Source organism: Aquarana catesbeiana, linkage group LG06, assembly GCF_042186555.1.
Source record: "Aquarana catesbeiana isolate 2022-GZ linkage group LG06, ASM4218655v1, whole genome shotgun sequence".
Lineage (NCBI taxonomy): Eukaryota > Metazoa > Chordata > Amphibia > Anura > Ranidae > Aquarana > Aquarana catesbeiana.
In genome coordinates this window covers 192,590,158-192,616,002 of record NC_133329.1, presented here as the reverse complement: position 1 = coordinate 192,616,002, position 25,845 = coordinate 192,590,158, and the positions used below count along the sequence as shown (strand labels likewise).

The window sequence follows — 25,845 nt, the reverse complement described above, 5'->3', positions numbered from 1 at the left end:
TGCACAGAGCAGCCCCAATCCTCTTCTTCTGGGGTCCCCCGGCAGCGCTCCTGGCTCCTCCTCTCTGACTTCCCCCACGGAGAGCCGTTTTACATGGGTGCACTCGTACGGGCGCACTCCCGAGTCCTGCTGCTGCGTCCATTAACACAGACAGCAGGACTCTGCCTCGCTCCCTGACTCCCGTGTCACTGGATTGGATTGGCAGCAGCGGGAGCCAATAGATCCAATGAAAATCCGAGACAGCGGCTGGAGCTGCTGGGCTCGTCCTTGACACTGGAACGATTGGGTTCGTGTAAGAAAAAAGGGGGCTCTGGGGGGCTGCTTTAATGCATTAAGGTGAAAAACCTTGAGACTTTACAACTCCTTTAAACATTCATACAGGCTTGAAAAGTTATATAGACTGTCAAATTTTAATTTTATAACAACTGCAATGTTTTATGCCTGTCTTGAAGCACAGTATGTTCACAGCATATGCTGCTACTGTAGTTTCTGGCCTGCATTTGTAGTAGTATCAATGACTAGTCTTTCAATAATTACCTGTCTGTACTTTTCTGTGAATATAATGTCTCATGTCCGTTTCCTAGGAAATATCAGCTGGTGTTTTGTTACACCATCCTAGAGAGAAACAACAGGCAGATGATCCCTATCATAAGAAGCAGCACTCTTGGCTCCTCTGTTCAGACATGTGCTAATCCACTGGACAGCTTTTTTCCTTTTGACGCGTGTGTATTGAAAAGGTTTGTTCAGATTTTATATTAAAAACACATTATTTGATTTTAAATTATATGAGTTTATAATTATATGATGTTCTGAACATTCTTAAAAACCCATGTACTGTAAAATTTAAAGCAAATCTCCAGTATGCATCAATCTTTGCTGCTACTAAACGGCTTTCTGTCCTATCTATGGGGTTTTCTATGTTAATACTGGAGCAAAATGGCATTACATGATCACCCATGCAACAGTGATTAACAGTTTGCGGACTTCATTCTTGTCCTTTGCCTAATTGTGAAGAGTAAAATACAGTAAACAAGATGCTGTGCTACATTTGCTTTCAGTCTGCACTGGCAGAGAGGCTTTCTGTAGATAACTTATCCAGTTGAAATAAGTTGTTACATGTGTTTGCATTGCTGATCACAGTTCACAAACACTTCATTGAGCAGCAAAATATGTAGATGAGGGAGTATGTCTTTGATGTTTAGTGGGTCTTATGCTAGGTATTACACAGACAGGAAGTGTGCCTGCACATAAGCACACAATAGGGAGGGGGGAATTAAAGAGCAGCATCAAGCACATGGTTACATAGTTACTAAGGTTGAATAACGATTCCAGTTCAACCTGAGTGAGTGTGCGTGTCTACCATTATCCCTATCTCTGTACATTGCATCTCATTAAGATGCTCATCTATTATATTATTATTTATTTAAGGTACCCATATAGCACCATCAACACATACATCGCACACTCACATCCCTACCCTCAAGAAGCCCACAATCCAAGGTCCCCAGCTCACATTCATATATTAGGGCCAATTTTGGATAGAAGCCAATTAAATTACCAGCATGTCTTTGGAGTGTGGGAGGAAACCGGAGTACCTGGAGGAAACCCACGCAGGCACAGGGAGAACATGCAAACTCCATGCAGGTAGTGTCGTGGTTGGAATTCGAACCGGCGACCCTTTTTACTGCTAGGTGAGAGTGCTACCCACTACACCACTTGCCGCCCATAAGGCAGAACAGGACAACAGATGGTATAGAAGCAGCTAAGACTGGAGTTCTGCTTAAAAAACTAGCACAATATGGCAATTTTTCAATTTGTAATGATGCATTAATTGAAAATGCACAGAGCATGTGCAAACCTGGCTCAAAGTATTTTGACATGCTACCTGTCTTGCTGGCTAATGGTTGGTGTTTGTGCAGCTCTGAAATTGCATTCTTTGTATGTGCGATTGCACTGACTGCATGCCATGCTTTGTGTGCACACTGTAATTACATTTGCTCCCTGACTGCCCATGTTTTGCATTTGCATGCATGCCCTGACCTCTTGTGTCAGTGCATAACCTGTGTACTTCAAGTGTGCAGCCACTCCAGTGTTTGCAGACCAGTTAGAGTACAACTGATTATGTTTAGAAAGAGTAGCAACATACAGAAGGAGAATGTGTCATTGTAAAGTTGAATAGGGAGGTGGGCTAATGTTCACACTAGGTAGGAGAACTGGTACAGCCAATGGTGAGAAATTTCCTTCAATCCAGGGAGGCAAAGCCTTAAAAATGAATAGATATTTTCATATGTTTTTTTTTTTAATCAGAGATGCTTTATTTGATTGTTGTAATTATTGCCAACATGTGTCAGTGTTTTAATATATCCCCATCATCAAGGCTATAAACAAATTATATTAAAAGCCATATCATCATACGGAGTTTTAAATAGTAAAAAATTAGATGCTGCATATCAATTATCAATAAGAGCACAAAAAAGAAATATGTATGTATATGTATATACAGTATCTCACAAAAGTGAGTACACCCCTCACATTTTTGTAAATATTTTATTATATCTTTTGATGTGACAACACTGAAGAAATGACACGTTGTTACAATATAAAGTAATGAGTGTACAGCTTGTATAACAGTGTAAATTTACTGTCCCCTGAAAATAACTCAACACACAACCATAAATGTGTAAACCGCTGGCAACAAAAGTGAGTACGCCCCTAAGTGAAAATGTCCAAATTGGGCCCAATTAGCCATTTTCCCTCCCCGGTGTCATGTGACTCGTTAGTGTTACAATGTCTCAGGTGGGAATGGGGAGCAGGTGTGTTAAATGTGGTGTTATCGTTCTCACTCATACTGGTCACTGGAAGTTGAACATGGTACCTCATGGCAAAGAACTCTCTGAGGATCTGAAAAAAAGAATCGTTGTGGGGGCGTGGCTTAGCAATGGCCGAGTGAGGAAGCATTTTATGTGAGCTCCTGGCATTGCCCCTCGGTATCTCTCTGTTTGACGGTCTTTCGCTACTACATACAAGGCATGATATCTACTAAAAGATACAGGACATGTTCTTCAGCCAGCGGTTCCAGCTCCCTGACCCCCCAGAGTGGTATTAAGCGCTATTTTAAAGACCAGCAGAGGACATCTCCAGGCGCCATTGCTACGTCGCCTCGTGGTCTGACCCAGAGCGGGACAAGCGAACTGGACTTACCGGCCACACCGCACACATCCACGACCCCAGATTCGGTGTTTGACATCCCGGAGATATTCCAGGCAGACATGGTGAGCTCGTCGCAGCGGCATTCCGGAGGACCTCCGGAGCATTCTGCAAACCCTACCTACCAAGGTGGATATCGAGGCCTTGCCCTCTAGATCTGACATGGAGTCCCTCATTCTCAGACTGGAGGAGGCGCACAGTCGAGATATGCAAGAACTGAGGACAGAGGTTCAAGATCTTACAGCCAAGGTAGACTCTACTGACCTAACGGTATCCTCCCTCACACAGCGGGTTTTAGCGCTAGAGAGATCGCAAGAGACACAGGCATCAAAGGCGGTGGACTTACAACTTCATCTGGAGGATTTGGAGGACCGCAGCCGCCGCAATAATTTGCGGCTGCGGGGTATCCCCGAAACCACAACCGCAGAAGACCTGGCAACGACGGTCACGGCCATTTTTCACAAGCTCCTAGGCACAGCTCCGCCGCTTCTGGAGCTAGACCGGGTGCATAGAACACTTGGTCCCAAGCCGGTTGATCCGTAGAGACCCCGGGATGTTCTATGTCGGCTCCTTCGCTATACCCAGAAGGAACTCCTTCTGAGGAAAGCATGGGATCAGGGTGAGGTGGATTGGGAAGGGGCTATGATTAAAATCCTCCCTGACCTATCCAGAGCAACGCTTCAGTGGAGAGCACTGTTGGGACCGGCTCTGGCGCTTGCCAAACGACAAGGCTGCACATATCGCTGGGGATACCCCCTGGCAGTTACGTTCCGTAAGGGATCTACCTTCTTCAACCTGCGCACCCCATTAGAGCTGCCAGCTTTCTTTGAGTTCCTAGCCGCAGAGCCGATTCCAGTGCCAGACTGGCTGGCGTTCGTCCCAAGCCCGAGGAACCGAACGGGTAACGAGCCCCGCCGAAACCAGCTGCCGCCACGTCAGCAGAGGGCCCGCAGGAGGAACCGCTCACCCTCAGCAGAGGGGAGGAGGGAACCGTGATCATGGATCTCCGCGGCGGTGCAAGCAGTCCCATGAGTTAGTTCTTTAGACGGGGGTTCCACGTCCCCCTCCTTTGTTGGGCAAAAAATTTTTGTTGTTGTTTTTTCCGTTCTTTTGCCTGCCTACAGTATGCTGACACTCAGTCTGATGTTAGCTGTAAAGCACCGTTCTGAACCGATCTCCCGCCCTGGTCGAGACCCTCCGGATCACATATTGTTAATGACACTCCGCACGGGTCAGAAGCCCTGACTCTGTAAACCCCAAAACTTTCTGACATGCACTTAACGCCACCGCTCCAAGAGGAAAGGGGGAGAGGCACGGAAGAAATCTAATGGAGAAACTCTGGTTCTCAGTGTTACATGTCTGCATTATGCAGATATCCGGATCTAGACAGAGAAGTCTGCACATACACCACTGGTGAACACTACACACGATGAATAAATCGGGACTTTCCCTACTGGAGCTAAACGGAAGCCTGTGAAACAGCGAAGAAGCATTGTGCCAACATGAACATCCGGGCTATGGGACACTCTCCTCAGGTATAAGGCTCTGTTTGTGTCTCTCCTTGCTTGACTCAGCTGGTATCAGACCTGAATCCCATGTTTAAGGTATAACACTGGAGAGGGAGGTGTTACAAGACTTGGCTTGAAAGGGTGAGTGAGGGAGGGCTTAGATCTGGGAGCGGTTTCCATAACTGTGTTCTTTGAATGACCCACCTTACACAGCCATAATGTACATGTGTGCAGCTATGATAGCATGTTTAAGTTAACTGGTAGGCAAGCCACAGTTTTTGATGTTGCACTATTAGAAGGTGGGAGCTGCTTGGAACTTATAGAAGTGTAAGACACAAATGGTACAAACATACATATAGTTTACATAATAATAATATATGTCATATTCTTCCAAAACCGAATTTGGGGCCTTCGTTTTAATTTGGATTTTGACCGTCATAAGATAGACGTAGACAAATATCACATTACTAAGGGATGCAGAGGGGTAGCCAGCGAACTCCTTGCTGGCTATTTCTCTCCACTACCCTAATTAGGCCAGCGCTCGATTGCTGGACTAGCTCCAGAGAGCGTCTTAGCACTAGTGTGCTACCTACATATAAACAATTTCTGTATTAGACTAGTGTTCTCTAGTCTCTAATTCTTCTTTCTCCTCCTATACTGTCCTACATTTCTATATCTTTTGAGCTTCTACCTACCCTTACCCCCCCACCTTCCCTCTTCCCTGGTTCAGTTTTTTTTTACCCACGGGAGACATGGAGTCGGTGAATGTCTTCTCTTTGAACGCTAAGGGTCTGAACGTGCCGGAAAAACGCTGCATGTTACTACAAGACCTAAAACGCCATAAGACAGACCTAGCCCTAATTCAGGAAGCACATTTCAAAGATGGCGGTCTCCCTGTCTTGCGGAATGGGCACTTCCCGGTGGTGTATCACGCCACAAATGGATCTACTAAAACTCGTGGAGTATCCATATTAATCTCCAACAGAGTACCCTGGAAATGTGCGGATACAAGGTTTGATCCAGGGGGGAGGTATCTATTCCTCAGGGGGGAGATTGGGGTGTCACGGTGACCCTTGCACACATTTACACACCAAACACCCAACAAGACAATTTTCTGGTTAAAGTGTTAGAAGACCTGACGACATTTGCAAGAGGCCATCTTATAGTGGGGGGGGATTTGAATATCCCGCTTATCCCCTCTGAGGATACCTCATCGGGGACCTCCTCTATCACTCCTAGGACTAGGAAAAGGATTTCTAAAGCAATACATAGGGCACAGCTGATTGATGTATGGAGGCTCCTACATCCGAACGAACGTGACTACACCTTTTACTCTAACCCCTATAAACAATATTCTAGGATCGACTACTTTCTGATACCTCATGCCCAATTGCATGCCCTTAGAGACTCCAAGATAGGTTCTATTACGTGGTCGGACCACGCTCCAGTCCTCCTGACATACGCCCTGACTGACAACATTACGGACAGACCAAAGACCTGGAGACTAAATGAAAGCCTCCTACAGGACGAAGAGGTGCTTAAAGATGTAACAAGAGAACTAGAGTTGTACTTCAAATACAACAATACCCCTGATAGCGACCCTGGTATTGTTTGGGAGGCCCATAAGGCGGTGATCCGTGGCATCCTAATCAAGCATGGGGCACGCATCAAACGAGACCGTTCAAAACAACTGACAGTTCTCCTACAGGACTTACACTTAGCGGAGGCAAGACACAAACATGCCCAAACATCTAAGGGAGAGGCGGAACTATTGCTCCTACGCAACAAAATCACAGGTCTAATGCAATTTAGAGCGAAAGCTGCCATGCAAATATGTAGAAGGGTGTCTTATGAGTCAGGGAACAAATGTGGGAAACTACTGGCCAAATCACTCCGGGAACAACACCTTGCAAATTATATCCCCCACATAATGTCGTCTTCTGGACAGAAGATGACTCTCCCACAGCAGATAGCCACGGAATTCAAAGACTTTTATTTGTCCCTATATGATTTACAGCGGACACCCACATCACAACCCCACATAGAGGATTATTTGTGTAAATCTGGAATGCCCAAATTACCTACTGAAGCCAGTGAGTTACTGGATGAACCCATCTCTATGGAGGAAATTCAAAGTGCAATTAAAGCCATGAAGCTAGGGAAGGCACCGGGACCGGATGGCTTTACAGCTCTATACTATAAATCCTTACTACCGTCCCTGGGAGCCCACATACACAAATTCTTTAACTCGCTGGATTCTAGTACACATATCCCCAGAGACACACTGCTAGCACATATTGCAGTAATTCCAAAAGAGGGGAAAGATGCGGGGATGTGCGGTAGCTACAGGCCAATCTCGCTACTAAATTTGGACTTAAAAATTTTTACAAAAATACTGTCCACTAGACTCCAAACGTATCTCCCGTCACTGATTCACTTGGATCAAGTTGGGTTTATCCCAACCAGAGAGGCCAGGGATAATACGATCAAAGTCCTAAACATCCTACATGTAGTTAACCAACATAAGACACCTTGCATCTTTTTGAGCACGGACGCGGAGAAGGCCTTCGACAGGGTGGATTGGCGTTACATGACCTCGGTCCTAAAATATATAGGTCTTGGAGGCAGGATGCTGACTTGGATAGAATCACTATACTCCAATCCCTCGGTGCGTGTTCGTGCTAATGGGATTCTGTCAGCTCCCTTTGCGATCCGGAACGGAACCCGCCAGGGATGTCCCCTGTCTCCGCTTCTGTTCGCCCTGTCGTTGGAACCTTTTCTGCGGACTGTGCGTGCTCATCCAGACATTACGGGTGTAAATATGGGAGAGACTCAGCAGAAAATCGCAGCGTATGCAGATGACATGCTGTTTACTCTCACCAACCCAGTAATCTCCCTGCCCAACCTTCTCCAAGAATTTGAATCTTATGGTAATATATCTAACCTGAAGATCAATTTTAGTAAATCGGAGGCAATGGGGGTGGGGGTGCCCCCGCGCCATTTACCAGCCCTACAAAATAACTTTAAATTTAAGTGGACCACCACAGCGCTAAAATATCTTGGCACATACATCCCCCCGAAATTATCCCAAACATTTGGCCTAAACTTCCCTCCGCTTCTAAATACGGTCAGATCCCTTCTCTCCACTTGGAACACAGGTCTACACTCCTGGTTTGGTAGATGTAACATCCTAAAGATGTCCATTCTACCAAAATTCCTGTATCTGTTACAGGCGTTACCGGTCCATATACCCTCGCATTATTTCACCCAAGCTAGCGCCCTTTTCTTTAACTTTATTTGGGCACATAAGAGGCCCAGACTCAATAAACGACTACTCACCCTACCTAAAACATATGGAGGTCTTGCAGTACCGGACCTCCACAGGTATCATCAAGCAACCCACTTGACCAGACTTATTGATTGGAACCGCCATCAAACCACGAAGCTATGGACACAATTAGAACAGAGCCAGTGCCCAGTACCGTTAAACAGGGCTCCCTGGTGTCACGTCGCCTTACCGGAAAACGTAAAGAGGCACCCCTTAATAGGGGTCATTACACGAACCTGCGCATTGCTCTTCGCTTGAATACACCTCGCCCCATCGGTTTCCCCACTACGTCCAATATTGGGCACTCCTGAATTTAGCCCGGGGTGTTTCGATCCAATCTTTAAATCTCTACGCAACATGGGCCTTTCGCAAGCATCCCACTTCATTATAAATGGAAAGTGGGTCTCTGTTTCGGACCTTATGCGACCGGAGGGCCCGTTCCGTTTAGATTTCTGGAGGGCCCATCAACTTAGCCGCTTCCTTAGATTTCTCCCTTCTCCGAAACAATTTGAACGAACGCTGACCACCTACGAAATATACTGCACGGAAGAGGGTGCTCTACCCCACTCGTTGTCGTTGACATATCAGCTGTTAAACATTCCCCCAGATAACTTCCAGCTACCCACTCTTGAAGCGTGGGTAAGAGACTTACAGTGTACCCTTACATCAAAGCAAAAACAGAACATTATACACTTTACATTTAAGTCCTCAATATGTACTAAGACACAAGAAACAAACTACAAAGTACTCACGAGATGGTACAACACACCTGCAAAGCTACAAAAATTCTTCCCATCCTCATCAGGTCTCTGCTGGAGATGTGGCGAAGAATTGGGTACGATTCTTCATGTGTTTTGGTCCTGCCCTAAGCTGGAGCAGTTCTGGAGATCTATACAACAGACCGTACAAAAGTTCACAGAACGCCCCGTATCAGCTGACCCAGCCATCTTTCTGCTTCACGCAACCACAATGTCCAGAAAGGCATACAAAAAATCCTTGACCCGTCATCTTCTAGATGCGGCAAAGGCTTGTATTCCACTTATATGGAAAACTACCAGGACCCCAAGTATGGGCATGTGGCTTAGGAAAGTGGAGGAAGTTAGAAAAATGGAGGATCTTATCCTCACAGCACGCAATCAAAAAGAGATGTATGATAAGACCTGGACAAGATGGATATTAAATATATTTTCGGATGAGGGACGTGACCTTCTATCGGACCCAGGAAATACAGCAGACGGCTAACCAGAGGTAACGGTCACAGGACATACTAGATCGCCGACTCCGTGTACCCCTCTTCCCTCCCCCACCTGCCCCACCTCCCTACCTCCCTTTCCCTCTGTTCTTGCTTTTCTTTTCATTCTCTCTGCCTCTCACTTAATTCTTCTCTATAACTCTACTGTCTTGATACTCTATCTTGAAAAAAGGAAAATGGCAGGAAAAAAAGGGCTTCCTAACCAGATATGAGTAATAAAACAGAGTGGTATTCTTTCACATGTCTACAGCTTCTTTGTTTTTGCTTTATTGATCTATGAAAGACTCTGTATTGGACGTCACTATTATTGTTCTGTTATTTGCATAGATGCTTGAGGCTGCGCCCTCGATGCACGTTTATGTCCAAAATGTATTTTTTGGCCCTTGGCCTTCCTGCATCTGAATAAACTTTTATTTGAAAAAAAAAAAAAAGAATCGTTGTTCTACATAAAGATGGCCTAGGCTATAAGAAGATTGCCAAGACCCTGAAACTGAGCTACGGCATGGTGGCCAAGACCATACAGTGGTTTAACAGGACATGTTCAACTCAGAACAGGCCTCACCATGGTCGACTAAAGAAGTTGAGTGCATGTGCTCAGCGTCATATCCAGAGGTTGCCTTTGGGAAATAGACGTATGAGTGCTGCCAGCATTGCTGCAGAGGTTGAAGGGGTGGGGGTCAGCCTGTCAGTGCTCAAACCATATGCTGCACAATGCATCAAATTGGTCTGCATGGCTGTTGTCCCAGAAGGAAGCCTCTTCTGAAGATGATGCACAAGAAAGCCCGCAAAAACCAGCTGAAGACAAGCAGACTAAGGACATGGATTACTGGAACCATGTCCTGTGGTCTAATGAGACCAAGATAAACTTATTTGGTTCAGATGGTGTCAAGCGTGTGTTGCGGCAACCAGGTGAGGAGTACAAAGACAAGTGTGTCTTGCCTACAGTTAAACATGATGGTGGGAGTGTCACACCACTGGGGAGCTACAGTTCATTGAGGGAACCATGAATGCCAACATGTATTGTGACATACTGAAGCAAAGCATGATCCCCTCCCTTCAGAGACTGGGCTGCAGGGCAGTATTCCAACATGATAACAATCCTAAACACACCTCCAAGACGGCCACTGCCTTGCTAAATAAGCTGAGGGTAAAGGTGATGGACTGGCCAAGCATGTCTCCAGACCTAAACCCTATTAAGCATCTGTGGGGCATCCTCAAATGGAAGGTGGAGGAGCGCAACATCTCTAACATTCACCAGCTCCATGATATCGTCATGGAGGAGTGGAAGAGGACACCAGTGGCAACCTGTGAAGCTCTGGTGAACTCCATGCCCAAGAGGGTTAAGGCAGTGCTGGAAAATAATGGTGGCAACACAAAATATTGACATTTTGGCCCCAATTTGGACATTTCCACTTAGGGGTGTACTCACTTTTGTTGCCAGCGGTTGAGTTATTTTGAGGGGACAGCAAATTTACACTGTTATACAAGCTGTACACTCACTACTTTAAATTGTAGCAAAGTGGCATTTCTTCAGTGTTGTCAAATGAAAAGATATAATAATATGTCAATTTTACATAGTCTGTTTGAATTATCTTCTTTATAGGCCGGTGGTTCCGACGGACCACTGCTCCCCCCATGGGATGGCACATGGCTAAGATATTTGTCTTGGCTATGGCCCCACCCCATTGTGGGCCTTGCCGCCCACGGCATGATACGTCAATGTATTCACTACGTTCTCTAATTAGAGTTCTTCTCGGTATTATCATACCTTATGTACTTCCTTGCTTTTACTATTTTTCTCTCACTTTTCTTTCCCCCTCCCTTTCCCCTTTCCCTTGGCACCTAGGGTGTGCGGATGGAGTAGTCCATAGCGTTATAACTCAGTCCCAAGTTTTTAAATACCTCAAGCAACAAAAGATAGATATAGCTTGTTTACAGGAAACTAATTTTTCTTCTTCTTCCTGCCCCAAATATTTCGCAGCGAATTATCCCCAAGTATATTTAGCTAATGGTCCTACTAAACAGGAGGGGTTCTTATAGCTCTACAAAAATCGGTCCCATTTATCTGCAATAAACAGATAGCTGACCCCAATGGCAGATATCTTCTCTTACAGGGTTCTGTTCAGGATAACGAAGTAACCATTATGACCTATTACGCCCCGAACGAAAATCCGGGCCCATTTCTGTCTCATGTTTGTTCCTTGTTACAGGTCCACCAAAGAGGCACCCTCCTGTTGGTGGGTGACTCGAATGTGACGCTTAATCCGGCCCTTGATAAGTACCCAGCGGACCACAAATCCCCCCCTCCAGCGGCGAAAAAATTCTGGCGGGCCCTACAAAATTTGGACCTAGTAGACCTATGGCGAGAGTTTCATCCGATGGGCAGGGACTACACCCACTATTCTCATCCCCACCATTCTCACTCTAGAATTGACCATACGTTTATGTTACGGAAACACCTTCCTTTAATAGATTCGGTATCGATCCTAACAGTCCCTTGGTCTGATCACGACCCAGTTCTAACTGTCTGTCGTTCCCTACTCAACAAACCACAACAAGCTCCCTGGGTGATGAATGATTCACTTTTGTCATTCAAACCGATCCTCAATGAAATCAAAGAAGCTTCTATGGAATACTTTAGACTTAATGCAGGTTCGGTCTCGTCCCCAATAACATTATGGGAGGCTTATAAAGCAGTCCTCCAGGGTCATGTTATTCGAATAGCATCTCAGCGTAAGAGAGAAAGATTTCAGGCACGACGCAAGTTAGAACAGATCTTAAAGGATTGCTCGACGACCTTTAAACTAACCCCCACCCCTGCTAACCGCAGAGCTTTAGACAAAGCCCGTACAGACTTGGATCTATGTCTGACAGATGAGGCGGACCGTACCTTACGTTGGGCCCGCCAGAAATGGTATTCTAAGGCAAACAAACCTAATGCGCATTTGGCTAACAGATTGCTAACCTTCATTCCGAAATTTACTCCCATAAGCCTGCGCACCCATCATAATATCCTTACGGGTAACCCTCAGTGGATTCTGGAAGAATTCCGTTACCGACTTACTAAACTATACTCCCCCCTAAATCATTCTTCAACACAGGGCCTGAATGATTTTTTAGATAAGTTATCTCTACCTTCCCTATCGGAACCCCATATCTCCCTAATGGACCGAGATATACAGGTCTCTGAGATACTCCAGTGCATTAAGGAACTGAAAGTGGGCAAAAGACCAGGTCCGGATGGCTTCACTGCTTTGTATTATCAAAAATTTGCAGAAATCCTGGCCCCACACCTAGCGACTATGTATAACTCGGTCAAAGGAGGTCATTAATTTACGCCAGACATGTTAACTGCCAACATAGTGATGATTCCTAAGCCAGACAAAGATCACTCCTCCTGGGCAAATTTTCGGCCAATCTCTTTAATCAATATTGACATGAAGATATTGACGAAAATTCTGACCAACCGTTTGAATTCTTTCCTACCGCGCCTTATAAAAAAAGATCAGGTGGGATTTGTCCCCCGCAGACAGGCAAGTGATGCCATTCGACGACTCCTCCAAATCCAACATATAGTGCATGAAAGGTCCTTGGGTACAATGTTTCTTTCTTTAGATGTTAATAAAGCTTTCGATACCTTATCCTGGCCCTATTTGACACAGGTCATTACACACTACGGCTTTGGCACCTCCTTTTTGGGCTGGGTCTCAGCCCTATATCACTCCCCTCAGGCTAAAGTGCGTTACTATGGATATGAATCACCTACTTTCCCTATTAAAAGGGGAACACGGCAGAGGTGCCCGCTCTCCCCCCTTCTATTTATACTAGCACTTGAACCCCTGGCGGAGGCCATACGCTCTCATCCAGATATCACAGGAGTAGAAATAGCAGACAACGTGCACAAATTGTCCCTGTTTGCGGATGACATTTTATTAACCATTACTAAACCCAGAATCTCCCTCCCCAATTTATTCTCTCTCTTAGACTCCTTCGCCTCGTTTTCGGGCCTTTCAGTTAACCCGGCAAAATCTAAAGCGATGTCTATTAATCTTCGGCCCCCGGTATTAGATGCCCTGCAGTCGGCATTTTCGTTTCAGTGGTCAACCTCTTTACCCTATCTGGGTATTAAACTTACCCCAAAATACTCAGGATTATATCAAGCTAATTTTCCTCCGCTTTTTCAAAAGCTCGAGGCTATGCTAGCCTCTTGGTCCACAATCCCGATTTCGTGGTTCGGCAGAATAGCGACGGTACGAATGACGTACCTCCCCAAATTGCTCTATTATTTTAGAGTTTTCCAGTTCCAGTGCCTCCCCATATCATTCGAATACACCAACGTAAAATTATGCAATTTATATGGGGCCAAAAGAGGCCTAGAATCAAGAGACAAGTGCTTTATGCGCGCAGAGTCAATGGTGGCCTTTCAGTTCCTAATTTGCAAGCATATTATATAGCAGCGGGTATCGCCCCACTATCTCATCTTCGTGCAAAGCAACAAATGCCCCTATGGGCCACCATTGACTTGGTCGACGCACACCCAACACCTCTAGCTTCTCTTCCTTGGCTTCCTAGAGCACATCGCCCCCCTACAATAGGTCCCTGTTTAGCTCATTCTCTCAAATTGTGGGATGCTGTCAAGTATTCGGCAGGCCTAATTTCTCCTCATCTCCCACTACTTTGTATCCTCCACTGCCCTTTATTTCAACCAGGTTGTGATAACCCACTGCAATTTAAGTGTTGGTCCGATAATGGCTTCATAGATATCCATTCGTTTTTCACTCCAACCAAGATTATCTCTTTCGCTGCCTTACGTTCTTCACACGATATCCCCCTTAGGAAGCATTACAGTTACCTGCAAATTAGACATTTTCTCCGACAGCTTACAATTTCTCATTCTGCCCCCTTTGTCATGACACCATTTGAAAGCCTTTGTAGCTCACGCCCCCAATCCTCGGGTTTGATTTCTCTAATATATACTGCTATAAATAATTCCAAGACAATACCATTGAGACCCTATCATCTCCAATTGGAGGCTGAGTTTGGGAAACAATTAGATCCGGAGGACTGGCATAGCATGACGACAGCGCTATCTAAATGTTCCAAGAATGTTCTCTTTTTAGAGAACGCGTATAAAGTCTTCTATAGATGGTATTATACTCCGGCTAGATTAGCAAGTTTTAACCCATCTTACTCCCCCCTTTGTTTTCGTGGGTGCTCACAGGAGGGCACGATGGCACATATTTGGTGGACCTGTCCTCTGCAGACTATGGGTTAGAGTATATGCACTATTACGTAATCTTTTTAACACCAACATAAAGCGGGAGCCTTTTGAGGCCCTTTTATGGAAACCAATTGCAGAACTTCTTCGTCCTGAACGTCAGTTAGCAGCACAGATTTTCACTGCAACTAAACTCACCATAGCAAGGGCCTGGAAAACCCCGAACCTTAGTTTTGAAGCAGTTAAAAATACTGTGAATGATATCATGGTAAATGAGAAACTTATGGCCATATTGATGGACACTCATGATAAATTCCTCAGGATATGGCAACCCTGGGTGACTTACAATCACCCATCAAGATTTGATCAAACGCTCCTTTCTCTATAACAAGCCTCCATTCCCCCCCACCCCAGGGTCCTCCCTTCCTTTCTCTCCTTTCTTCCCCCCTTCTTTCCCACTTTCAATCTCTCTCTCCTTCTCCTTATTCAGGCCCTCGGGCTTAATTCTATAAGGACCGGAAATTTAATATATTACACAAATTAGTACATTCAGAGGTATTTTATCCTCTTTAAGGTTATTCAATTTAATCTGACTTTAGTACTGGTTCTTTTTTTTTTTTGTTTTCTCTTTATTTCATATTTTTATTTTTTATTTTATTTTTTTATTTATTTCTTCCTGAAACGTTATGTATTGCAACAACATCTCGTTTAGAAATCTTAGTTATTCCTGTATGTTTGCAATTATATTAATATGTGCTGATACCATACCACTACGCTAGAATACGCGGGATGAGAATATGTCTTGGTATGTCGCCTGGCCTCGGCATTTTACCGCCCGAGTCCAGGCTTACATTTTTGAATAATAGTTTCACTCGCCGGATACCGGCAGTCTTATGCCTGTTAACTCATGATGTATCCATCGCCGTTTTGTTGTTGTTGATGTATATTTTTTCAATAAAACCTTTTGTACAAGAAAAGATATAATAAAATATTTATAAAAATGTGAGGAGTGTACTCACTTTTGTGAGATACTGTGTGTGTGTGTGTGTATAGATAGAGATATATATATATATATATATATATATCTCTATCTATACACACACACACACAATCTCACAAAAGGGAGTACACCCCTCACATTTTTGTAAATATTTTATTAGATCTTTTCATGTGACAACACTGAAGAAATTACACTTTACAATGTAAAGTAGTGAGTGTACAGCTTGTATAACAGTGTAAATTTGCTGTCCACTCAAAATAACTCAACACACAGCCATCAATGTCTAAACCACTGGCAACAAAAGTGAGTACACCCCTAAGTGAAAATGTCCAAATTGGGCCCAAAGTGTCGATATTTTGTGTGGCCACCATTATTTTCCAGCACCTTCTTGGGCATGGAGTTCACCAGAGCTTCACAGGTTGCCACTGCAGTCCTCTTCCACTCCTCCATGACGACATCACAGAGCTGGTGGATGTTAGAGACCTTGCGCTCCTCCCACTTCCGTTTGAGGATGCCCCACATATGCTCAATAGAGTTAGGTCTAGAGACATGCTTGGCCAGTCCATCACCTTTACCCTTAGCTTCTTTAGCAAGGCAGTGGTCGTCTTGGAGGTGTGTTTGGGGTCATTATCATGTTGCAATACTGCACCTGTGGCCCAGTCTCCACAGGGAGGGGATCATGCTCTGCTTCAGTATGTCACAGTACATGTAGGCATTGTTCCCTCAATGAACTGTAGCTCCCCAGCTCCAGCAGCACTCATGCAACCCCAGACCATGACACTCCCACCACCATGCTTGACTGCAGGCAAGACACACTTGTCTTTGTACTCCTCACCTGTGTGTGTGTATATATATATATATATATATATATATATATATATATATATATATATATATTTATATATATATATTTTTTTTTAACAGCTTGTCATACAAATTCATATTGTGTTACTACCAACATCTCTATGATCAAATTGTATACACCAAAATTGTGAATTTATGCCATGTGTTAGAAAAGTAAAAAATACAACACAGAAACTTTCATATATATATATATATATATGAACTTCATTAAAACCCATCTAGAGTAACCTTTTAAGCTGATGTGGCTTTAAAAATGATGATGCATGACCGGAGAAGGTCATTAGAAGTGTTTTCGGTCAGGAGTGGTAGAGAGGGAGGGGCCTTTTGGGAGAGCTGATTGGACGTAGCTGCTAACCCGGCGAAACCCGCGAACCCTCTCTAACATGAGCTTATGAGGGAATGGATTCTTTCCCTGCTTCAGGCCCCCCTCCCTAGTATCACCTGCCTAGTCGGAAGCTCCGGAGAAACTTTAGCGAAAGCAGTTACTAAAGTGTGCAGAGGCTCCGGAGGCTGGTATACGGACAGACTGCACCCCCAGGGGCTTACCTGGTGGCCGGAGTGCGGCGGTAATGGTCAGGCTGAGAAGAGGGCTGCACACGAGCGGAGACGCTGGAGTCTGGTGGAGGAGACATCTCCAGCAACCAGCAGGCACTTGGCTAGTGTAAAGCAGCAAGGAGGAGAGCGTACTTGGCGAAGTACTGGCCCCGGTTCTGGGGAGAAAGAGAGGAGGCGGGGAGAGATTGGGGGGCACGCTGGACTGTTAGTCGGGAGCCAATCCCCACGGAGACCAGGGATCCCTCCCCCCGTTTTTTTTCAGGACTACCCCCGGCTTTATATGGTGTTCACGGTTACAGGGCTGAATTGCAGCAGGAGAAGTCGGTACTAAACCACAGCTGCAGCTGCAAGAAAGCAACGTCAACCTCTGAGGAACTGAAATACCAGGTGGTGAGTGGCTATGTTTCTCTGTATATAAACAATTGGACTGAATGGATTTAAGTGAAATAAGGAGATGCCCTTTTCAGTACACCTGCGGTATATTGTTATATAACTGGTTAGAGACTGATGGTACAGGTTAAGTATTAGACTGCTTGTCTGTGGCAGGATTGGAGAACTGTCTATATAAAAATTCAGAGGTGATATTGATGCAATATAAATGCAAAGTATAAATTGAAGACCAAACGGAAAGAGACTAGTCCAAGAGAAGGGACGGTGAGGGTTCCCCGCTGATAAGAAGCACCTCAGGACATGCCAAGGAAGTATGGAATCTTTAAATAAAATACTATACTATTAAGATACTAACAGCCTAGAAGATAGTATTTTTCCCCTGGTGGGAGGGCAGATAGACCCTTCATGCTATGTAATGGTATATTGGTGAAACACCGAACAGAGTTTGATACTAATTGACAATTACCGCCAGGGGATATAGGAGAAGGATATATACCAATCCATAAAGCCACTCTCCCCCTGCAACAACATGGTGTTTTTTAAGTCCAGCAGTACAGAGCAGAAAGGTTGAATATATATAGACCCCTGAGAACAGTTACCCCAGACTTCTATACAATTGACAAATCAAATAACAAAATAGAATGAGGGGGAAACCAGTAAGGGGGGCAGGTGCGAATCCCCCGAAGGTGAGTGCGAGTCCCAGCTCTATAAAGAAATATATGACACAAGACAGAGAGCCCTGGGAAACAGACAGGGGCCAAAAGTAAGCCAGCAAAGTGTACAAAAAGATGGAAGGAAAGACAGAGGAAACAACCCAGGGACTTAGATACAACAGATGTAACAACAGGGATAAGCCCCGAGCCAGAAGCGGACCGGGTAGTTGAACCCAGACAAAAAAAACAGCTGCCAACTAAGGGAGAAATGGCAGAGATGTTTGCAAGACTGGAATCATCCATCAAAGGAAAAATGGCTACACTCCACGATGATCTAAACCAGATCCTGAGAAGGGTGGAGGGAACCGAAGAGCAGCTGGATTCACAAAGGTCTGACATAGAAGTGTTAAAAGATCAGATGGCAGAACTAAAGAGAGAACACAGATATATACACTGTATAGATTGGAAGACCAGGAAAACTGGAACCGAAGGAAAAATCTTAAAATAAGGGGGGTACCAGATCGGCTGGAAGAAGACCTACAAGAAATAATGGATAAAATATTTGGGCATCGCCTGGGCTTGACAGGGACAGAAAAAATAAAATTTGAAAGGTTTCATCGGATTAGAAAGCCAGCTGACCTAGCAGCAGAAACACCGAGAGATATAATTGTGAGATTTCACAATTTCCAGGATAAAGAACAGATCTGGGTGAGTTTAAAAAATAAACAGCTGATTAGATACGAAGAGAGCATTCTGCAGATCTTTCCAGATTTAGCAGTGGAGACCTTGGCCAGCAGAAGAACATTAAAACCCTTATTAGAGCATCTGAAGTTAAATAACATTCAGTATGCCTGGGGCTTTCCAGCTTGTCTAATAGGGAGAAAATGTGGATACCCAGAAGATACCGTCAGTTTCTGTAATAGACTGGATATACCATTAGTTAAGATTCCAGGCTGGTGGGAAGCACAAAAGAGCATCTGACCTATGGAAGAATCAAGATGGCACCTGTCACAGACCTAGCCAGAACAGAGGCTGTTGGAGAGGACTGTATGCAAGCCTGTTGCCATTTGATTATGGGCCCTGGATTTTCAATGGATTCATTCTGTTGGGACACATCCTGTGAGGAGATACTGGTGTCATCAACCTGTGTTTATGTTAATTGAATGAGCTAATGACATTGTCCTCTATACAATGTAGGAGACGGGACGACTGCTATAACTGTGTGAAGCTCGGTGACCACAAGTCTGGGCGAAAGGTCATGTCTCAGTCACCTAGGCTGTATAAAGGATTAGATAATTAGCTCATGTTAATTAGGTTACGTTTGTATTGTTAGAGTAATCTTCTCCTGTGTATATAAGACTGTATTCTGGTTCTGAATAAAGTCAGTTCTTTGTAGCAACAAGCAAGTGTCGCCTTGTTTGTGCTCAGAGAGGTTGGGATATCTGTATACAGACTGGGAGGAAGTGGTATATGACGGAAGCACTCAAGCGGAGTGTGGGACGTTCCGTGACATTGGTGGCAAGCAGCGGGAAAGCTTCCTGCAGTCTGGGACATCCAAACTTCCATCTGGATCCAAGGTCCAGATAGCAGGAGAGGAGAGGTACAGATACCAGCCGCCATGGATGAGGAATTCAGAAGGAGGTTGCGAGAGATGCAGATACAGCACAGAGGACCAGTATCGGAGCAGGTCCTGCTGGGATGGTGTGATTCTATTCGCTGCAAACTCTGAAAGGAAGCGCTAGCCCGTGAGCAGCGACACCAGGGAAAAGTTCTCCCCTCCATCGAGGAAAGGTACTGGTCGCAGTACGGACTGTGGGTGCGGTTTTTGGGAGAAAAACCACACAAGAAGCAGACAGCTGAATTAAGCAGGCTGGTCTGGGCAGAGATAAAGCTGGATGAGAGCTACAGAGCCCTCCGGTGGCATGTATCCCAAGCATGTCCCTGGATAGCGGATGACAGCCCAACGGAAGGCTTAAGCTACGGCGGCTTGGGACTGTTGTTTGTGAAGCTGACAGGGGACCCTAACTTTGGGAGTGATTTGGAGCGGCGGGTGGACGAAATCATGGATTTCAGAGAAGGGCTACTGAACATTTCGGAAGTGCACTGGGCACAGGAAGATTTGGAGTTTCTGGCCGTTCAGGAATGGGAGCTAGAGATCGCCTACAGACGGCTGCTAGACATTGCTCAGTGCCAGGGCTGGGCTCCCTTTGCCTGGGACTATCAGGAAATACCAGCTGACAACCCTGAAATCCTGGCTGAAGAGTCGGCAATGTGGCAGAGCAATAGTGTGCTTTGCCAACCTGCCCCCACAGCTATGGAGGCGGGGGTCTTATGGCTGATGCAGCAAGTGCTGACTGACCTTGATGATCCTGTTTCTGCATGGGATGATCTTGGATGGAGGAATGTGCCTGTCCAGCAGCATGCCAGAGAATCTGCAGTGGAAAATCTGGAGATTGCCATCCCCAAAGCTGAAATGCTGACAACAGGGCAGAGCTCTGCTAATCTCTGCCCAGCACGGATAACATCTTCTGGGTTCCATGGACAGGAGATGGTGAACCTCCATCCCCAGACACCAGTTGCAGAGACAGGGGATTTGATAGACTTTTCTGCTGAGGAAGAACCATCGGGTGAGCCCCCAGCAGAAGAGTTGGGATTAGGGCCAAACTTCATTGCGCTCTGCTCAGCACTGATGGCATCTTCTGAGTTCCACGGACAGGAGATGGTGAACCTCTATCCACAGACACCAGTTATAGAGGTAGGGGATTTAATAGACTTTTCTGCTGAGGAAGAACAACCTGATGAGCCTCCAGCAGAAGAGCTGCTATTGGGGCCAAACTTCACTGTGCTCTGCCCCGCACCAACAGCAGTATCTGTGGAGTTACAGGGAACTTCCCCAGTTGAAGCACCGGCAACCGGGAAGAGTGCTACCAACCTCTGGCCATCACCTGCAACAACTACAGAGTTCCAGGGAGGTGGGGCAGTCGGCCTCCCTCCCCAACAGGTAGCCAGAGCAGATGGTGTGGGGTTTCCAGCAGAAGGGCTGGCAACAGGGCCGAGGACTGCTGGACTCTGCCCTCAACTAACAGAGGATGGATTTCCTGTGAAGGTGGATGGGACTTCAGTCTCCACCTGTATACCCCAGGGATGCTGGGCAGTGGGCCCCGATCCCCAACAGCATGACAGAGTGAGCCCAGACACCCTGTCTTCTCTCCAGCGGCAGAAAGGATTCCAGGGAGAAGAGCCAGTCCAGGCCTCTCCCCAGCGGCAGATATGTTCTCTGAGAGAGGCAGAGGTTGGCTGGGTGAGTAATACTCTGTTTGGAACAATTTGTTTGGGGTACTGTGTGGGTACAGGCAGTAGAGGACTGGAACTATGGACTAACTTCGGAGTCAACCCGTCTGGGGTCTCCTCCTGTGTTAGTCTCCTGCCGAAAGGTGAGAAATGTCACAGACCTAGCCAGAACAGAGGCTGTTGGAGAGGACTGTATGCAAGCCTGTTGCCATTTGATTATGGGCCCTGGATTTTCAATGGATTAATTCTGTTGGGACACATCCTGTGAGGAGATACTGGTGTCATCAACCTGTGTTTATGTTAATTGAATGAGCTAATGACATTGTCCTCTATACAATGTAGGAGACGGGACGACTGCTATAACTGTGTGAAGCTCGGTGACCACAAGTCTGGGCGAAAGGTCATGTCTCAGTCACCTAGGCTGTATAAAGGATTAGATAATTAGCTCATGTTAATTAGGTTACGTTTGTATTGTTAGAGTAATCTTCTCCTGTGTATATAAGACTGTATTCTGGTTCTGAATAAAGTCAGTTCTTTGTAGCAACAAGCAAGTGTCGCCTTGTTTGTGCTCAGAGAGGTTGGGATATCTGTATACAGACTGGGAGGAAGTGGTATATGACGGAAGCACTCAAGCGGAGTGTGGGACGTTCCGTGACAGCACCTGATCTCAAAAAAGTAATTGACTGTGGCACAGAAGAATAAATGATAGACTGAGGGGTCTAGGGGTGGAATGGGGGAGGGGGCGGGGGATGGGAGTGGGGGACAGTAAATGACATAACATGGTTGGAGAGAGGGGGACGGGTAAAGGGTTTTCCTAGCCGGGGGGGAGTAGTGGGTCTGTTGAGGGACCACAGTCAGAGTCCAACCTTTGGGAGGAGAACCGATGGGCCAGGAGGGGATGGTGGGCCTCGGATCTATTGGCCATGGGGAGGCTATATACCCCCTAAAAGAATATGGGGGGGAGGGGTGGCGAGGGGAGGGAGGGGATATGTAGGAGGTGGGAAGGAGGTAGGGGAGGGTGGGAATAGGGGTATCGCTCTGGTATGGTTCAAGGAAAAGAGAAGTAGATTAAAGTCTCAGCTCATTGTGCTCCTGGGGAAGGATTGGAAGGGAGTTGGTAAAGAGATGGGTGGAGAGGACCCGGAATCCAATGAGCAGAGATGACTACACTTAAATTTATGACATACAATGTACGTGGGTTAAATACTTCCATAAAAAGATATAACATATTAAGAGAGATCAATCTCTATAAAGTTGATGTTGTTTCATTACAGGAGACACATATCTCTCAAGACTCTAATCTTAAAATAATCTCAAAAGATTATCCAGTTTGGTTTTATGGGGACTCCCCAACAAAAAAAGCTAAGGGATTTGCCAGAGGGGTAAGATTCACTTTGGACGAAAGAGGGACGGACCCGGAAGTGCGATACTTATTTTTGAGGGGTAGAATCAATGAGGTGGAGTACTCCCTGGCAAATATCTATAGCCCAAACAACAAACCAATAAAATATTTAATAGAGGTCATAAAAAATGTTATGGAATTTAAGAGAGGAAGATCTATTATGGGAGGAGACTTCAATTTTTGTATGGTACCTGGGTTTGATAGTGCGTCCAGTGCATAGAGGACTGGAAACGTACAGAGGAAGTTATTAAAAAAGATTTTACATCAGAATGAATTGATGGACGCATGGAGAATACAACATGCTAAACGCCGGGAGTTCCACTCCTCTGTGCACGGGATGTATTCAAGAATGGATTGTTTTCTTAGTGGAACATAGGTTGCTTGAGACAGTAATCAACACAAATATTGAAATCTCAACTCTCTCTGATCATGCCCCTGTGAGTATGAGAATAAAGATTGAGGGGACTCAAAATAGACCATCCGTCTGGGGACTGAGAAGGAATGTTTTGACAAAATAAATTTTTGAGTTAGAACAGCAGCATAAAAAACAGGGAACAGGGGCGTGGCCTGACCTGGCATGGAGACGGACGTCTGAGTTCAGAGCTCCGTCCACCACAGGAGATTCTTAACGAAGCCTGGAGGTATTTACACACCATTCTGCCTTCGGACAATGGGCACTGCTTCCCGATCCTCATCTGCCTCCTGCTCTAGGTCTCCCAGGGACATAACCGGATCACGAAGCCACAATATCCCGGAGATGTTCCGGGCCGGCAGAGGCAACATGGCGCCTGCTCACCAAGGCCCAGCACACTCTGGAGCACAACTGCTGCCGCTGAACAGTCCGAACCCACCAGACGCTCTGCACACCCGCTCCGGCGGAAGCGGAGACGGGATCGTACTTAGTCCCCAACCGCCGATTAGTATTCATGACCTCTGCTCTATAGCTGATGATATAAAGGACACTTTATCTGCCGCCATATGTGAACTGCGGCTGGATTTTTGCGCCCTAACCGAACGTGTACAGACGGTGGAGACAGTGATCGATCGCCATGACACTGCCATCCACTCGGTTACCGACTGCTTCGACTCCCACACGCTGCGGATGCGGGACATGCAGCGACACTTGGAAGACCTTGACAAGAGAGGTCGAAGGCACAATCTCTGGGTTAGGGGCCTTCCGGAATCCATTGAGATGGAGCAGATCTCCCAGGCAGTAGTACACCTCTTCAATGACCTCCTCCACCAGCCCCCGCAAACTCCTATAGCCATGGAGAGAATACACCGCGCCCTGTGCCCTAAAGGTAGGGAGAATGACCCCCCACGAGACATAATTTGCTGCATAGTGGATTATAAATTAAAGGAATAAATTTTAAAGCAGGCCAGGGGCTGTCAGCAGATTCTTCATGCAGGAGCCCACATTCAAATATATCAAGATCTATCAGGAATAACCCTACAACACAGAAGAGACCTGAGGCCCCTCCTGGATGTCCTCAGGGAGAAAAACATCATTTACAAATGGAAGTTTCCATTCTGTCTTTCAGCTTCTATTAATGGCCGCACAGCCATCCTTAAAGTACTGGAGGATTTACCTCACTTCTGTGCCACGCTGGGTATCGCCCCTGTACCAGTGCCTAATTGGTATGCCGCTTTCCGTATTGCACCAGCGGATCATGAGCGGATGAGAGAAGAACCTATGGACACTCAAAATTCTAGACACCATAGGAGACGCTCACCCTCTACCCTCAGGACCCAGACCGGTTACCGGAGCGGTCCTGGAGATGCGAGCTTCAGTACCTCCCCACGGTCCAGGAGAGCACGCAGAGGCCGCTAAAATCTGAGCAAAGGGAATCCTCCTTATATTCCAGTTTATTTTGTTTAACATAGTTTTTTGCTTTTACTGACTTTTATTTTTGTTCAAGGTTTCAATCTTTTGAATCTCCCTCCAGCGCTACAGATGTGAGACGCCTGGAGACTATGTTCTGAGCCAGCTCTCCATGTTACAGACATCCTCACAACTGCTTTTGGGCACTCCTAGACCTTGTTAGGCTCTACCATTCGCATGTATGGCTGCAGTTCGCACTATCCCACCCACTTCTTCTTCAGCGCCTTGAGAATCTCTGGCTACAGCCTACAGATACTATACTGCGCTATACCCGGCTGGAAACTACATCTACCATAAGGCTGTGCGACCTTTGACTCCACCCCGTGACACTCGCTTTCTAAGTTGCTTGGATCGCGATCCACATAGTGGAAACCCGCAGATCATTCTGCTGACACACTTCTGCTACGAGCCTCTGACCTCAGAGACAAGAGCTACCTTTCTCATCGCGACGACACAACCCTCCTTCAGCAAATCCAGAAGTTCCTACTCCACATTGATACACTCCCGGCTCAAGACACCCTGATCAGGATGAACCGATCGGCTGTCTCTCCTCAACAGACGCCTACGGACCCCTTCTTAAAGTCGCACGCGGACTCACATCTGGACTGTACCGGTACTGTCCTCTCATCAGTATGGTTCTCAAGGCGCGGTCCTAAGTATAACTCCTAGTTCTTTAGTTTGTTGTTTTTAAGCATGCTATTGGCGTTGTAGCTGACCTTTGCGGATCGAGTTTTTTATTTGTTCGCTGTACATTGCTGACTATTAGACTTTTACTGAGTAGTTATGTCAGTTAGAAATGTTCTATTAAGGTAATGTTTACATCTCCTGGGCATGGCAGCACCCCCTGCTATTTGCTATGAGTACCGCAGGTTTTTACCTCCTGCTGACACCGCTACCCTCTCCCCGCCTCCCTGGGGATGGCGTTTGTCCTGGGGGATGGGGCAAAGTTGATATAGTGCCCTCTCCCATAGGCCAAGGAGGGTATTCGGTACGTGAGTCTTCCCTTTGCGGGTATACGCATTAACTTCAGCCATGGTCTTTCACACACACTAAACTGCTACCAACAACCTGTCCTGCTAATGTAAACATCCGTTGGGATAGTCTCTAGTCCCTTTCGGGCAATGCATAGCTAATACCTCCTACTTAACCACTACACACCATCCTGTGGTGGCAGCTCATATCCCGGTCGCTGTTCATCACCCCCATTTGGTCCTTCACTGCCAAGGTTTTGGTCAACCCCCACACGGAATCGGATAGTGGTGTAGTCCCACCTGTTGGGGCTCCCTCGCTGTCCG

General features: G+C 46.0%; 1 protein-coding gene across 3 annotated transcripts in view; it reads left to right on the top strand.

The window, feature by feature from the left end:
* The window catches only part of RRN3 (RRN3 homolog, RNA polymerase I transcription factor), a 1,085,194-nt gene that overhangs the window by 958,695 nt on the left and 100,654 nt on the right, over positions 1–25,845 (top strand). For all 3 annotated transcript variants that reach the window (XM_073591180.1, XM_073591181.1, XM_073591179.1), the window contains one exon: positions 585–737. In XM_073591180.1, the coding sequence (XP_073447281.1) occupies positions 585–737 (153 nt within the window). The remainder of the gene's footprint in view (positions 1–584; positions 738–25,845) is intronic.